The sequence below is a fragment of the Lentinula edodes genome, assembly GCF_021015755.1.
Source record: "Lentinula edodes strain Le(Bin) 0899 ss11 chromosome Unknown C8R40scaffold_56, whole genome shotgun sequence".
NCBI classification, from domain to species: Eukaryota; Fungi; Basidiomycota; class Agaricomycetes; order Agaricales; family Omphalotaceae; genus Lentinula; species Lentinula edodes.
The window spans coordinates 238,668-253,598 of NW_025764362.1; the positions used below are offsets into that span (position 1 = coordinate 238,668).

General features: G+C 46.7%; 7 protein-coding genes across 7 annotated transcripts; 4 read left to right on the forward strand and 3 right to left on the reverse strand.

The window, feature by feature from the left end:
- Window positions 1-19: 19 nt before the first annotated feature.
- Window positions 20-1,343, forward strand: C8R40DRAFT_1059747 (D-lactaldehyde dehydrogenase; the record flags this gene model as incomplete). The annotated part of the gene is made up of 6 exons (XM_046225292.1): window positions 20-223; window positions 272-359; window positions 408-650; window positions 708-778; window positions 831-1,080; window positions 1,135-1,343. The coding sequence occupies 6 exons, from the start codon at window positions 20-22 to the stop codon at window positions 1,341-1,343; spliced, it is 1,065 nt and encodes a 354-aa protein (XP_046080454.1).
- Window positions 1,344-2,003: 660 nt separating this feature from the next.
- Window positions 2,004-3,173, forward strand: C8R40DRAFT_747712 (uncharacterized protein). The gene is made up of 3 exons (XM_046236093.1): window positions 2,004-2,084; window positions 2,161-2,349; window positions 2,421-3,173. Exons 2-3 carry the CDS (start codon window positions 2,246-2,248, stop codon window positions 2,881-2,883), a joined length of 567 nt encoding a protein of 188 aa, XP_046080455.1. The 5' UTR covers window positions 2,004-2,084; window positions 2,161-2,245; the 3' UTR covers window positions 2,884-3,173.
- C8R40DRAFT_747733 (uncharacterized protein) lies at window positions 2,549-4,472 on the forward strand. The gene is made up of 5 exons (XM_046236094.1): window positions 2,549-3,143; window positions 3,541-3,664; window positions 3,730-3,981; window positions 4,039-4,279; window positions 4,338-4,472. The coding sequence occupies exons 1-5, from the start codon at window positions 2,884-2,886 to the stop codon at window positions 4,421-4,423; spliced, it is 963 nt and encodes a 320-aa protein (XP_046080456.1). The 5' UTR covers window positions 2,549-2,883; the 3' UTR covers window positions 4,424-4,472.
- A 49-nt stretch (window positions 4,473-4,521) lies between these two features.
- On the reverse strand, window positions 4,522-6,309 carry C8R40DRAFT_1059692 (Alpha/Beta hydrolase protein; the record flags this gene model as incomplete). The annotated part of the gene is made up of 4 exons (XM_046225283.1): window positions 4,522-4,901; window positions 4,959-5,379; window positions 5,440-6,042; window positions 6,100-6,309. 4 exons carry the CDS (start codon window positions 6,307-6,309, stop codon window positions 4,522-4,524), a joined length of 1,614 nt encoding a protein of 537 aa, XP_046080457.1.
- A 210-nt stretch (window positions 6,310-6,519) lies between these two features.
- C8R40DRAFT_1059714 (glycoside hydrolase family 5 protein) lies at window positions 6,520-8,383 on the reverse strand (the record flags this gene model as incomplete). The annotated part of the gene is made up of 8 exons (XM_046225288.1): window positions 6,520-6,954; window positions 7,007-7,447; window positions 7,513-7,654; window positions 7,706-7,823; window positions 7,885-7,981; window positions 8,051-8,133; window positions 8,202-8,221; window positions 8,292-8,383. The coding sequence occupies 8 exons, from the start codon at window positions 8,381-8,383 to the stop codon at window positions 6,520-6,522; spliced, it is 1,428 nt and encodes a 475-aa protein (XP_046080458.1).
- A 500-nt stretch (window positions 8,384-8,883) lies between these two features.
- Window positions 8,884-12,360, reverse strand: C8R40DRAFT_1176855 (uncharacterized protein; the record flags this gene model as incomplete). The annotated part of the gene is made up of 3 exons (XM_046232582.1): window positions 8,884-11,818; window positions 11,868-11,950; window positions 12,004-12,360. The coding sequence occupies 3 exons, from the start codon at window positions 12,358-12,360 to the stop codon at window positions 8,884-8,886; spliced, it is 3,375 nt and encodes a 1,124-aa protein (XP_046080459.1).
- Window positions 12,361-13,241: 881 nt separating this feature from the next.
- Window positions 13,242-14,859, forward strand: C8R40DRAFT_1059765 (uncharacterized protein; the record flags this gene model as incomplete). Its single annotated transcript, XM_046225296.1, has 7 exons — window positions 13,242-13,369; window positions 13,428-13,591; window positions 13,646-13,881; window positions 13,953-14,111; window positions 14,167-14,292; window positions 14,416-14,588; window positions 14,679-14,859. The coding sequence occupies 7 exons, from the start codon at window positions 13,242-13,244 to the stop codon at window positions 14,857-14,859; spliced, it is 1,167 nt and encodes a 388-aa protein (XP_046080460.1).
- Between the last annotated feature and the right edge of the window lie 72 nt (window positions 14,860-14,931).

Below are 14,931 nucleotides of genomic sequence, written 5' to 3' on the forward strand. Positions count from 1 at the left end.
ACCTTATATTTTCATAAATATGCCTGTTGTACCACTTGGAAGCACAATACTTGTTACTGGTGCCAATGGATACATTGCTGCCTGGATAGTCCGGACGTTGTTGGATAAGGGGTACATCGTTAAAGGGACTGTTCGATCTGAAGATAAAGGCAAACGATTACAGGAGATCTTTGAAAAATATGGTGAAAAGTTTAAATTCGTGGTAGTGCCGGATATCACCAAGGTCAGTATCCTTCTTCGCAGCAGTGTTCAATACTCATTAGCAAGCTAGGAAGGTGCCTTCGACGACGCTGTAAAAGACGTGGATGCTATTGTACATACAGCTTCGCCAGTCAATTTCAGCGCGGTTGATCCTCAAGGTTCTTTCTTTCGTTATTGTCACTGGAATTTCCTGAATGTATATCCAGAGCTCATACAACCTGCCGTTAGAGGTACCGAGAGCATTCTACGAAGTGCATTGGAAGTGGGATCAAATGTTCGACGAATAATTTACACTTCTTCTGCTGCAGCAGTCCTCCGAGTTGACCCTGAACCAAGAACATTCTCAGAGGACAATTGGAATGATTTATCTGTTGCAGAGGTTGAACGCGATGGCAAGGATGCATTACCGATCACCAAATATCGGGCAAGCAAGACGTTAGCTGAACGAGGTGCGCGGACCTGCATTTAGTGCATTGGCATTGTCCAAACTTCAGATCTTCTTATAGCCGCATGGAAGTTTTTGGAAGATAAAAAAGATGCTATAAAGTGGGATCTGGTGGTTCTCAATCCTCCATTTGTTTGTCCAACTCCTTTCTGCATTTAGCTCCTCTTACACGTTACACATTTAGGTATTCGGCCCCGTTACGCATGACGTTCCTACCTTGTCCGCACTCAACCTGTCGGCTGCCCAATTTCATAGCATAGTCGTGGGCCACTCGGACGCAGGAGGGAAAACCCCCCAAGAGTTGCGAAGCACTGGAAATTGTTGGATCGACGTACGTGATTTAGCAGAGGCTCAATCTTTGGCCCTGCGAAACGAGAATGTGGCAAATCAAAGGATGATCGTCTCTGCGGGGGCATTCGTATGGCAGGAATGGCGTAAGTCCTGAATCCCATATCACAAGGACTGATTGAAACTGATTATACTTGCAGTCGATGTAGCCAACTCCCTCGCACCTATCTATTTACCTTCACATCCTGATCTTCCGAAAGGTGTCCCCATATCCAAATCAGACCCACAAATCATCCATAAAATCCAGTACAATACTTCCAAGGCTGAACGACTTCTTGGTATCAAGTATCGCACAAAGGAAGCAACAGTCCAGGACACATTCGCCGATTATGAGGCTCGTGGATGGTAAGGCAAATATATCAATGTATTACTCCAGTATTACTCTTAGGTTTCCTTGTTGTACGATCCTATATAATGCAGTATAGATAGAGAGATAGATAGATGGAACACGCCCGCTGTATACTATCATTGGATGCTCGATATATGTGCTTCAATCATCGACATTGCCACACCAGACCACACCTTTGTGCCAGGGAACTTCCCCTATCCCAAAGGTTACTCTGACTGGACTGACTGCGAAGGTAAGATTCGACTTCCCTTCCCGTTGTTTGTTGTACAAATATCGGAGCTTGATCCGATTTACGCGTATTTTCCTTTAGCCTTCCAGTCGGCTTCTCTCCATGGTAATTCCACTCCACACACCCATCCCCCCTCCACTTGGACGTTGGCAGTTACAATTGCCCTTTTGAACTTGTGGAGCTTTGAGCGCCTGATGGTTGTATGGCGGGAAGTAACTGGTTGCTATACACAAACCCGATCCAGTTCTGAACAGGTCTGAATCATCTACAAGTCTGCTGAGCTCTGGCTGAGCTTGTAAGTAATCTCAACTGGCTCCAAATGGACCTTCGGACAAGCTGCACGGTTGCTGCAACTGCGCCATATGGCTGTAATTGTGTACGTGAATCAGATATATACACAGATGGAATTTGTGCTACTGCCTATCCACACAGGGGAATATGTACACGATGGGAATATAAGTGGGGTATATATTCCGTGCTCCAACCTTGCTTGACCGTTTACATATATCCTGGTTTCGTTTCTTTCATTCTTTCCTTCATACCACCAGTCCTTATACCCCCACCTTTCACCCTCTTCGGCACCTGAAGAGTTTCTAGAGATTTCATACTCAGCCTCGCAGACTTCTGTTCTTCAGTTCCTTCGCCTAGAAAAAACGATAAGCTGCACAACACGATGATGATTGCTTTCACAAGGTTGCAATTGGCTCTCGCTTTTACTGCTGTATCTCTATCGGCGGCGGCGGCACTCTCACAAAGTAGCTTGGAGTCAGAGTCGACGTAAGTCATTCCGGTTGCTTCCAGACTACGTTTTTTTTTCAGTTCTAAGCACCAGCCTTTACATCTCATAGAACGAGCGCCCCTCTACTCGTACTCGTCACGGCCACCTCCATAGCTGTATCCACTGCGGTACAAACCTCATTCACCATCGTGCCAGGTTCATCTATTACTTCCACCGATTTGGTCACAGCTACTTCGCATCAGAGTGAAGCTTCCAGTTTAGTTAGTGTGGCGACGCCATCCACGTCCATTTCGAGTGCCACCAGATCAATTAGCACCGTAATTGCCTCTACTGTCCAATCTTCAACTGTTTCTCTGTCTGTCGGTTCAGGCGCAGATAAAGGAGCGGTGCCAGCCTCTTCAGGCTTTGCAGTCACCCTCAGCTCGAGCATAACAGGTGCTACCGCACCAACTAGTTCTGGTTCCGCGTTAGGCGCAGCAAGTAATGGTGCAATCGAAGTCCATGGCCTTCCACACTCTAGCGCCGTGATGATCATTGTATGTGTGCTGTGCGGCGCTGTCTTGGGACTGTGAATGGCCCGACCAATGGATATGGATCCATTATGCGGTATACATAATGATGTCGAAAGGCTATCCCGAAATGAGCGACTAGTGGGTAACGGCACTAGATTCTATCTCCTATTGACCAAGGATTACACTACCTTTTTCCACTGGCGATTTCGTTTGCGGGATGAGTACTTTCCCTTCACATCTCTAGCTCTTACCTTATCATCCTCATTGCATTCACTTCGTCTTTCTTTGTTGCTAACGTTTGTAAAGGCTGAAGCATTACTGTACGCTCATTTGTTTGACGTTCTCTCCTATCGTGGTCTCCCTACAACCCTTTATTACTACTAGCAAGGTCCTAGTATCTGTCTACATGTATCCGTCTTTTAGTTCTTCCCAGTACTACTACAACACTTCAACGAAAGGATGAATATGTAGAAAATTCTGTGCTTAGTTGTGGGGGAAGATAGTCATTGGGGTCACTTTATTCTCCGTCGGAGGACCTTGGGTAATAGCGAATTGCAAATTTCGTTTTCCATCTTCTCTCCCAACTTTCCAAAGCAGAGCTGGCCTCTGTCTAGTAGCATCCTCCAACATCTTCATCTTCATGCATATATTATTTGCTTCATTTTTGCTTATTTCAGCTGTCTTTGCTTCTCCAATGAATCTCACGTCTCTGTATAGTCCGAGTCCTCCGCGCAATTTTACGCCAGCGCCTCACGTTGTCACTCGAGATGCTGGAGCCTCTCAGCCCGCCAGAGAGAAATCTTCTAATGCTATTTTGGGGTATATGTACACAGACTATGAAGTAAGTACACCCCAGTCAATTTCCCCAATGCCTCGACGGATCGATTTTGGAATCATCATTGGTAGCCCAGAGCACGGGAGTTCAGCTTGCATGGATTCACCACCTTTCCCATAACCGAAGGAAGCAAGTTCGAGACTGGCGCGGATTTTCCCCTTGGAGGTGGAGCATATCTTGAACCTGTGCCTTGGAAAAAGGAGGTTCCAGGTGTCTGGGAGGTTAGTATTATTTCCGTATTCAATCTCATTCCCATTACTGACGTCCCCGGCTTTCAGTGCGTTGTATCTACTGAAAAGCAAGTAATACTAACGGCAGAGCGGGTACGAGACCCAATTTTACTCATCTCGATTTAAGTTGATTGTCTCCCTTTTGCTTAGGTGTATATTCCTACCGGATTTTTTGCCCGCGTTGGCGAATTTCTCAAGTTGAGAAAAATCCCCTCAGGAGTTTATCTCTTGTTTGGCAGATACTCGAAATCCCGGTTTAAACCACATAATGACGGCAGTCCATTCTTCATGAAAATTTTGAACCGACATCTCCTTCAATCTCCAAATTATCCAGAATTACCACATGCGAAGGAAAATCCCCTCAAACTTCGTGTGGTTTGTGCCGAAATGGGTAAGCAAGATGTTGCCGAAGGCTAACATGCATATCGACCGATTAACTATCTCAAAAGGCACAGTACATGCTAGACTGCCGGTAGCGAAATGGCATACTTGGAAGATTGACAGTTGGCCGCCTGGTATGGTCGTTAACTTCTAGGCGGGTGTTACGGAGAGTGAGAAGCGTAGTCGATCGCTTTGTTGTACAGCATAAGATCGAATGGGAAATATGAAATTTACTGGCATTTGACAAGACGCTCAGATCCCCGCTAACCATTTACCAACAATATCCCACCACTTTTCCGTCTCATCAACCATCGGCAAATGTCCTGCACCTTCTATTACTTCTAATTTGACAGACCCTCCACCTGCTGGTATCCTCTTCGCATTCCACGCATCCCTCAATTTACCCATTCCACTCGACACTTTCCCTCCCCCATCTAAGCTTCCAGCGATAAGTAATACTTTGGGATCGGCAGGGCTGGTAACGTCAAGAAGGGATCGGTTCATGCCTGTGCCGGCGAGAAGATCGTAATCCTGTAATGCAGATGCACCGACAATGAATCCATCCAGCGATGTTGTTACAAGTTGTGCTTGGAGTGCTTCAGAACGTGGTCGACGCCCATATATAGAGCTAACTTCAGGGGAAGAAGGAGGAGACAATATTTGCCCGGGAAGATACATCTCTGTCGAACATCTACTTGGGGCGGGGAACCATCTTGGCACCGTGATAGCCGCCAGCTTTCTCATTCCATCCTCGCCACCTCCGTTTGCTTTCACAAGCTCAATTCTCTCAGTCCAAGCAGCTTTATTTCCTTCCGGCGTTCGTGGACCCGTATCGCACGACACAACCGATTTTGTGAGCAAAGGGTACATTGCTGTGAATGCGAGTGCGGCTGCACCACCTTGAGATACCCCAATCACTGCATGAACCTTGGGCTCAGAGTCGATAGTGCTTCGTACAGATGAAGATGAGGGTAAGATGAGTGTGGATATGAGGTATGCGATGTCAGATGCAAGAATGGGAATTGTGCATTGGAGTCCGTCTGGCTTCGTGTTTGAGGGGAACGACGATTTACCATGGCCTCTCTGATCGTGAAGTAAAACATTGAAAGTCTTGTATTTTCCCAAGAATAAACCATCCGGCAGCATTCCTTCTGTTCCAAGCGTTTCTACTTCCTTCGCTCCATGCGGTTGCGGGGCCAGCATCTTTTCCAAAGCCCATTCCCACATATCAGTGGTGGTGAGGAGGGAATTTGCACATACAATCCAAGGTGCATCGGGATCTGTTACGTGAGTTTCGGCATAAAGGAAATGACCATCTTCCAATACACCGTTGGCCGGGTCTACAGATAAGGGTACCTTGAAAGTGGACTTGGTTGCGGGCCAAGGCGGAGGGAAATCTGACATAGCTGCCACATCGAGGGATACAAGGAAGCGAGAAACCATGTTATAAGAGGCGACGACGGCGGCAGATTCAACGAGAAGGTCTTGTGCCAACGATTCTGTATCATTGGAACCGGAAGCGATAGAGCTACGAAGTGCATCGGCTAAAGACAGTGTTACTTCTGGCGGAACTTTTACAGTGGAAGTAGAGTGATGCGCAAATGCTAGAGCAGCAGATTGCAGAGGAGACAATATTGCATTTCCAGGGGACGGGAGAAAAGATGTATCCCGAATTACATATAATTGTTCTGTGGTCAGTCCAGCGTCTCTAGCGACATGCTCATGGTGGATCCATTCAAATGCAGCGTGGTTTATCGCTGCTACTCGCAATATCTATAACGATGCTTTCATTGAAAAGGATATTGCACGCATGGCACAACTATAACTCACCATCAATTCTCTGATATCAGCGCTCAGCTTTCCTTTTGTCCTAACTGCTCCAAGAAGACTATTCCATCCTTCGGCAACAGGCGGAACGTGCAGCAAAGTTCCATCAAGGGGAGTCAATCCTCTTGCTCCTCGTCGTTCTCTGATTTTATCAGCGATGGGGGATGTGTTTGGTGAGGGATACCGCCCTGGTACAAGACGAGATATTGGCATTGTAGCTCTGCGAAGAGACGTAGTAAGAGAGATGACAGTGAGATGAGAAAACTACATGATATCGTTCGTGTACAAATATCCACACTGGCGTTTCTTTTTTAGGGGAACTGACGTATTTTTCCCACAATTGATAGTGGAAGGTATCTCGTCCTCGTCAGTTCTCGTTGCCTCCAATGCTATGCAGATATAAGAATGCATAGCTGCATAGTACTACATTTCTAGTGCATTGAGCTTCAGAATACTATTCAATTCCTCCCTCTTTTTACACTTTTCGAACGCAAAGCTCTCTGCAAAATCCACCAACTCTTTATCACTTTTCCCGATCAACAACTCCGCCCATTCCTTGACCAGAAACTCGGCCACCAAAATCGTACGTGAAATTCTGGTCACCCTGTTTTCTAAACTCCAGATTGGTGGGTAAAGCTTTTGATTTGGTTCAGCCACTTCCTCCTTGATCAAGTTTACAATAGGTTCATAAATGGGCTTGACATATTTATCGTCTGCTCCCCAAGCATCAACGGCAAGTCGGTGCTTCTTGAGAAGAAACTCCCGAAAGTGCTTCATGTATGGCGTATCCTGGGAAACATATACCATTCCTTGGAAGCCGATATCTTTGTATAACCAGATAGACCAGCTGAGGGAGTCCTGGGATGCAGCACTGAATAAGCATGATTGGAAAAAAACCGAACGTCATTACTTTTCGATATGTCTCCAATTGGTCCTTCAGAACCATATACCGCCTGCGATTAATATCTTCTGTTTGCTCGCCGTCGTACACCTCCCTACCATACACAGGCCCCCATTCTCCGTTCCAGACACACAACCCTCTCTCATCCATCCATTTACGTTTTCTAGCATAAGATGCTTTCATTTTGTCCTTTTGATCATTAGTACCTTCATAAGCCTCTGGCGAATTCGGAAACCCGAAGGTCGAGTAATCGTGAATCGCAAATGCAACATTGGAGCCCCATCTGGTGGCAGAATCTTCGGGGAACTTGGTAAAATCTGTAGCGAAGGTATTTCCATCGAGGAACAAGATGTGATTGGGGTCTGTGTCATGAATAGCAGCGTATGTTCTGTCGTAGATACTGATTAGACCAGTGTGGTGAGGATGGGGGTCAGCAGGTTCGTTCATCAACTACACGAACAGAGAAGAGTCAAGGGACAAACGATTATATTCAAGTGCTCACAACGTAGACTTACATTATATCCCGCTACCCAGATATTATCCTTGTAATGATCAGCGATCTGTGTCCAAAGCCAGACGAAGCGGTCCTGAAAGTCTTTGTGTTTCCAGAAATTACCAAAATGGGTGCCAGCGTCAGCATGCCATCCACCGCTTTGTCTAGCCCGAGATGCTAATGAGCAAGGGCAGAGGGAGTGGGATAAAGCTTACCCTCCCGGTGTTGAATGCAGATCAATGATTGTGTAAATTTCTTCTGCGGCGCACAGCGTGACGACTCGGTCTAATTGTTTGAATGCATCAATTTTGAGAACGCGGGGATTCATATCGTCTGATGAAGCAACATCAGCACCACGAGGTTAATAATCCATCTTCAGCAGTAAAGTATTTACCCTCAAAATGGTGGTAGTTGATAGCTATCCGAACACAATTCAAACTGAGAGATTTGAAAAACTTTGCATCTGCCTCAGCAAAAAAATTGTCCAAGAACTGTAGATGTCAACATTCAGAGGGGGTCTTGAGTGCCAGGGAGTAAGCAATAGGAGATGTGAGATGGACCTTCTCGAAAAACAAAGATGCTTTCTCAACTCCAATAGCTTCAACAAGAGCTTCTCGGATATGAAATTCGCATCCAGGAAACCCTATGCATTACAGTGCAAGAGCGTGTAAGGTCTTTCTAGAATGAAGCTTCATCAGAATAGATACACACCTGATATGAAATTCTCCATCCTACATAATTTATGATTCAGGATATTTAATTGTTGAGCAAGATAGACTTGTATATGCGAACACAACATACATCATCCACCCACCAAGCCCTGCACCGAGCAGAACGACTGGTGCTCCAGCACCATCGACGAATTGAGTCCCAGAGACTTTAAGGTAGGACATATTGACTCTCATAAACAGAGTGACGGAGAGAATGCCGGCCTGAATTCGCCAATATATACACGGACGCTCAATTCTCACTCTGATCAGTACCTGGAATTATCTCTTTCATTCTTGTCATTCTCTCGATGGCACGGACATAGTTCACAGGGTCGGCAATACACAGTGCGTCAACAGTCACAATGAGGTATCAATGCAATAAACAATTTGAAGGATGGTTAGATACAACAAAGTTCATTGTTTCAGGACTTGAAGCAAGTAGAACTGCTGCCTACTAGGATGCAAAGGGAGCAATGATAGACTGATAAATGGTAGTAGTAGTAGTAATGTAGCATAACATGTACATAGAAGAAATGTAACGACGAGAACGAAAATCCTAATAATGGCAAAAAAGCAATGCGAATGATGATCAATGATGAGCCATGCGAGAAGAGTGCAATGATACAGATAACTAAATGAAATAAACACGACTCTACCACCACTATAACCTACCGCTTTCACCATCACGAATTCGCTCCATCCCAGCTCGCCCTCTTCCTCTTGTTCGTCTCGCTCCTCAGAATTAAATCTTGCGGACACACACTCGAGCCAGCATTCATCACGTTCGCTATACTCTGACCTCTTTGATGATGGCCTAAATGTCCTGAATGGCGACTTTTCGTCTGCTGAGAATGCGTATGCGAATGAGAGAGTGAATGAGACCTCATTGGTGGAGGTGGAGAATGTGGAGATTGAGAGAGTGGTACAGCACTGACTCCAGCCTTGGTGACATTGGAATTGCCTTCGATAGTACTACCTTCCTTGTCCAGCATCATCCGCCTCCCAGCCAACGTAAAAGTATTGCCCGTGCCCGTTGTTGCGGACACCGAACGAACGCTTTGTGCCAAATCCAATGCTTGTCGGGACGATCCAGTTTCCGAATCTAGGATTGCAGGCACCATCTCTCCTCCGCTAATGTTCGGACCACTACTTTGATTCCCACCGTAATAATGCAAGTCCAAAAACGGAAGATTGTACAGGTCTTCACCCTGTGTTGCTAGAAACAGGGAAGCGAAAGTTGGTGGGTTGGGTAGAGGAATCTGGGCAGCAGCAGCGGGAGTCGATAGACCACCTATTGTAGAGGCTGGCGTTTCTTGCTGTCGCGTCGATGAGGGAGAGTGATCCATAATATCCATACTAGAAGACGGTCCCAATTGATAGTTCAGCGACGAAGATGAAAGTCTGTTCAGCTCCGGTTGAGAATTTGCATGATGTGGCAAGTCTGGACTATCCGATCCCGGTCGGTCCACTGGCGGAACTGAAACCGAACGGCCGTGAGTGGGAATTGAGTTATATTGGCCTCCCGCTCCTCCCACTCTCCTAGATATCCTCCTCGACCCTCTCAGCGGCCTCGGTCGTGTGATCGGCGTTGCAGGTGGGGTAAGATGCTGTTCGTCGTCATCTGAAGGATATTCCAGATTGTCTTGATCAGTTGTAAGCAGGATTAGGTGATTGTTTTTTCCTTTACCATCTTCATCGTCATTGTGGTTGCGCAAGTTGATATCAACTAAATCCTCGAACGCCAGCGGTCTGAGTAGTCGAGATTCAGACACGACTGATTGTGACCTCGGATGAGGGTTTCGGCGACGAATTGTAGCGTCCGGTATTTGTTGCGACTGCCTCTGCTGTAGAAGCATATCCTGTTGGGTATTTGAAGCCGACGACGGCGGGGACGACATGTCCATGATACCAACATCCAGATCCGGAGAGGATTCAGTCATGACCGAGTCCTCCAATGTGATCCCAGTGAGTTCAATCTCGTCTATGCCAGGTAAAGCAGATAATACGGGGGTATGCGTGTGTAGTTGAAGAGGATGGATACCTGAGCTTTGAGGGATATCTGGCATGCCCATTCCCGAAAGGCCCAAGCCAAGACCCTGTTGTGCGAATGGTTGCACTGGCTGGTGCGTCCTCGCGCTGAAAATCAAATCACCCGCATAATCAGAGTGATGAGTGAACCCTCTTCCGCCGGGACCACCTATTCCTATACCTCCATCCATGCTCATGCTGCTGCTCATTGCACCACCTCCCACACCTGAGGAGGCCCACTCATCTGAGAACGCTGACCGCGAATCGTAGTCGTCTCCGAGACCGATGTCAGAAGAAAACGCGTAAGGGGTATACGATGATGAAGAGGAGAACGAGTTCGTGTGTGAGTGGGAGTAGGAGTGAAAAAGGTTGGAGGCAGTCGGAGGAACGAGATCGTACCGGTCGAATACGCCGTGTCCATTATGCTCGTTAGAATCATTGTTGCCTGCGAAATTGAAATTATGGAGCCCATTGGACATTGGGTTCAATAGATCAGAGTTGAGTGAATTCAGAGTTTGTAAAGAAAATGATGGGGGCGAGCTGAATGTGGAGAAAGGGGACGACGGTGACAAGTTTCCTACTCCGCCCTCCATAAAAGTGGAAGACGAGGAAGTGTTGCCGCCGGTAGGGTGATTGGTACTATTGTCCAATCGAGGATTGGGGGAGAACCAGTCCTGTGTCCCCCAGGCTGACTTGCCAATCATCGTGGTAAGACCGCCATGGCTATTCCCGGGGTCACCGTCGCCATTGCTATTCTGAGGTACGACAAAGTCATAGCCATACTCCCCAAGAGAAGTATCCATCATATCAGTGACTTCGGCAACGTTATCAACTTCGTCGTCCGTAGCTGTTGTTGATGTCACAGGAGAAGAGGAAAATGAAGAAAAAGATGATGGCGAAGGTTTATGACCCCAGCCAAGAAGATTGGAAGAAGAGAGAGAGTTGCTGATAGAGCGTGTTACACGCATGGGTTTGACTACCCCGTCGTCGTCTTCCCCTCCGGAGCTCATTTCATCTTCAGAAGGAGCATTACTCTGCGGTACGCTTTTCGTTCCACCACGGAAGATGCCCTGGGAGGTATTCCGTCGACGACGTCGGGTCTGCATACGGACGGGACCAGTTGTGGACATTGCCAGTTGATCATCGGTCGCTGCACGGATCAGTTGCTTTTTTGGTGAAGTAGCAGGAGTACTGGGACCTGAAGTGAAGACTGGTGTCGAAGCTGCCGTCGCTGCCGTACTACTAACAGTCGGGGCTATCTTCTTTTTCACAGCCGTCCGGGGTTTGTAACCCGCAGCTTGATAAAGTTCGGGGAATGCATTCCTGAAACGATCTCGTAAATCCGTTGAGCGTCGGTTCTGTTCTTGGAATATTGGGTCTTTAACGATCGTTGCCCAGACGGTGCCATGTTTCTCGTAACCAGCTTTTAATGCCCGGTCCTCTTCCTCTGTAAAGGGTCGGCGTTTCTTTGACCGCGTCTTTTCGAATAGAGAGGAACCATCCGGAAGCGTTGAGCGTATCTTAGTGGAAAGGTGTGTGCGGGCATTGGGATAATGCTGTTTGTAGGCATCCGGGAAATATGTACGGAAGCTGTAAATGAGATTAATTATTTGCATAGTGTAGTAAAGCTCGGACATACCGGTCCTTCAGGTCCACAGGAGATCTATTGTCGAATTTCAAGGTGGGATCACTAAGAATAGTCTTCCAATTTCCGACTCCGTGCTAGAGAACAGCCTGTCAATAAACTGAAAATGAAGCAAGATTAATGCGCGCACCCTATTACAGCCATCTACAAGCATTTGAGTCTCTTCCTGGGACCATTTCTTTCTGAGCTTCCTTTCATGAGACTCTTCATCGCCGTCAGTGACGATCTTCCGCAGCTTTCCCTTCTTCTCTTCGAGACCAGTGTCGTCACGGAAAGTCCAGGCGGAGGTTGGAACTACTCGAGGCGAAGATGGCAGAGCAAGAGAGACACGTCTTTGCTTCGAAGAGCCAGCGGCTGCAACGGAAGATGCGGGTAACAAGGGTGCTTTGAATGAGAATGTTTCGACTGAGGGTGCCTTGAATTTGGGCAAAGGGGACGACGTCGAGTCCTGGGTAAGCGTGACTGCCGTCGACGCCGTCGTAGTCATTATCCTCTAATAGTTCTGACGTCGACTAGATAATCACTGTTCACGGCTCGGATTCCACAAAGTCCGAGAAAGATCTGCCAAGTTCGGATAGTTTAATATCGAGTTGCCTAAATTGAATAGTGGTTGCTGAAAATTAGGCTGCTGGACAAGATGAAGAGCTGGGTGAAGGGTAAGTCACTGAGCACGTTGTTTCCGAATTTCCCGTGGATAGTGGTGGTTACCGAAAGAGGTATTTATGGCTATCAAGAAAACGTCTCACACTCGATCATTTCTGAGTATTTATTCATAATGCAAGTAGAACTGTACAGTTTTACAGCTATGCGGAGATACAAATGAGCTCGCGCAGGGCTTGCGGCAGTAGAAATGAACAGAAAAAAAACTCTAACAACAACCTCGTGTATGCAATGTGTACAAGTCGTGTTCAAGGGTCGGAAATCCAAGAGCCCTCGACATGTACCGTGTTAGTTCCAATGGGTGGTCGAATTTTCTTCATTCGTTGCGAATTCTGCCTTGCGAGACTGGGTATATTGCAGTATTAGTCAAGTACGGTAGGGGAAAGCAAATAAACCTTCTATGATTTAGATAACTGACTTTCCCAACTGCACATTCATAAATCCAATTCTGGTCGCAGTCGTAGATGTACTCTCGTGGCGCACAAAGAGTGTTGGTTGTATGCACACAGTGAAAGCTCTAGATCAAGCTTCCAGCTACCATACAAGGCTACCAATGAGTAATAATGAACATACCGATTAGAAAGCTACGCTTTGACCTCAGTCGTTTGGTCTTGTTTACTTACTCAGTGACGCGTCGCGAGTTTTCTATCACATTATTATCTCTCTCATATACTCCGCATTCTCTGGTGGAAAATGTCTACTTCTTCAATGGCCGTGGATGCACACCCACCAGCTCCAAAACTCGTTCTTGATGAATTCATCGGAACCGCAATATCCTCAACACCTCAAGAACTACATCCGTTCTTTGAGTCCTTTAGAACGCTGCATACGCGAAAGTGAGCTTGAATATACGCGATTCACAAACCATAGACTCAACTTCATCCTTACACCTAGGCTATGGCATCAACTAACTCTCAAGCTGTTCGCATTCGTCGAACACCCATTGTCGAAACCATTTCGAGTTGATGTATTCGAGCGGTTCGTTACCGATTTCGAATCGAAGATGAACCAGCTTCGGTTGGTTGAGTTAGGTGTTAAGGTCTCAAAGGAGATTGATAGTGCGTTTTCGTGATAGTGCTATCACGATATTTCTTATGTATCTTCAATTGCAGACCCTCAAACCCACCTAACCTTCCTTACTTCTCTTCTCACTCGGATCAACAAGGAAACCTCCCCAGAAGCATACATTCTCCTTTATGCCAATATTGCTCATGCTAAGTTACTTTATGGAGACCTCGAGGGAACCAAGGCCGACATGGATGAGGCCTGGAAGATCCTCGATAGTGTGGAGAGTGTTGAGAATGGAGTGAATGCGGCGTATTACGGTGTGGCAGCCGACTATTACAAGGTTCATCTCTAGTTTGCCTACGCTCGCTTCTTCACTTCGATCTAAGTACCTAAAATTTTGATACCCCCAAGGCCAAAGCAGAATACGCGCCCTACTATCGCAACTCCCTCCTCTACCTTGCATGTGTGGACCCATCCACGGATATGACAGTAGAGGAGCGATTAGGACGCGCGCACGATCTAGGAATTTCCGCGTTGTTGGGTGATACGATCTATAACTTTGGAGAATTGGTGAGGTCGATCCTTTCGGTACCCTTTTCATGACGTTCAATGAATTGCATTCCAGCTCATGCATCCCATTCTCGACGCTCTGGATGGGACACCGTTTGAATGGATCAAGAGACTGCTCTTTACTTTCAACGAGGGTAGTATTGGCAAGTTTGAGGCCCTCGCGCCGCTGCTTCCTCAAGAGGTAGGTTTTACTTCATTCATTGATTCCCCATTCTCGCGTATGCGAAAGCACCTCTCTTTTCATTCATCCGTGCCAGCATGATTGACATTACTCTTCTCTTCTGCTCCTCCTTCGAACGATCAGCCGATACTTCAAGAAAATTATCCCTTCCTCCGACAAAAAATCTGTCTCATGGCGCTCATCGAGTCTGTATTCAAACGAAGTGCGGATAATCGTACAATGAACTTTACCACTATTGCGGAGGAGACAAGGCTACCAATCGATGAAGTGGAGCATCTGGTTATGAAAGCTCTAAGGTGAGCGCCGTTCCTTGACTCAATCCTTCCTGACCTTCGATCTTGTTTGCCAAAAAACCGAATCGAAACTGAATGTATCTGTTCTCGCAGTTTGAAACTCATTCGCGGTTCCATGGACCAAGTAGACCAGAAAGCTCAAATCACCTGGGTCCAGCCCCGAGTGTTGTCCCGACAGCAAATTGGTGGATTAGCGAAAAGGCTGGAGAGTTGGGTGAACAAGTTGAATTTAGTTGAGCAGAGGATAGCGCCGGAAATGTTAGCTAGTGCATAATGTCATCGGGGCGTTGTGTTCGTTGCTTGTGAACGTAGAAATTAACCGTTGCATAAATAACGCATGCTCCCG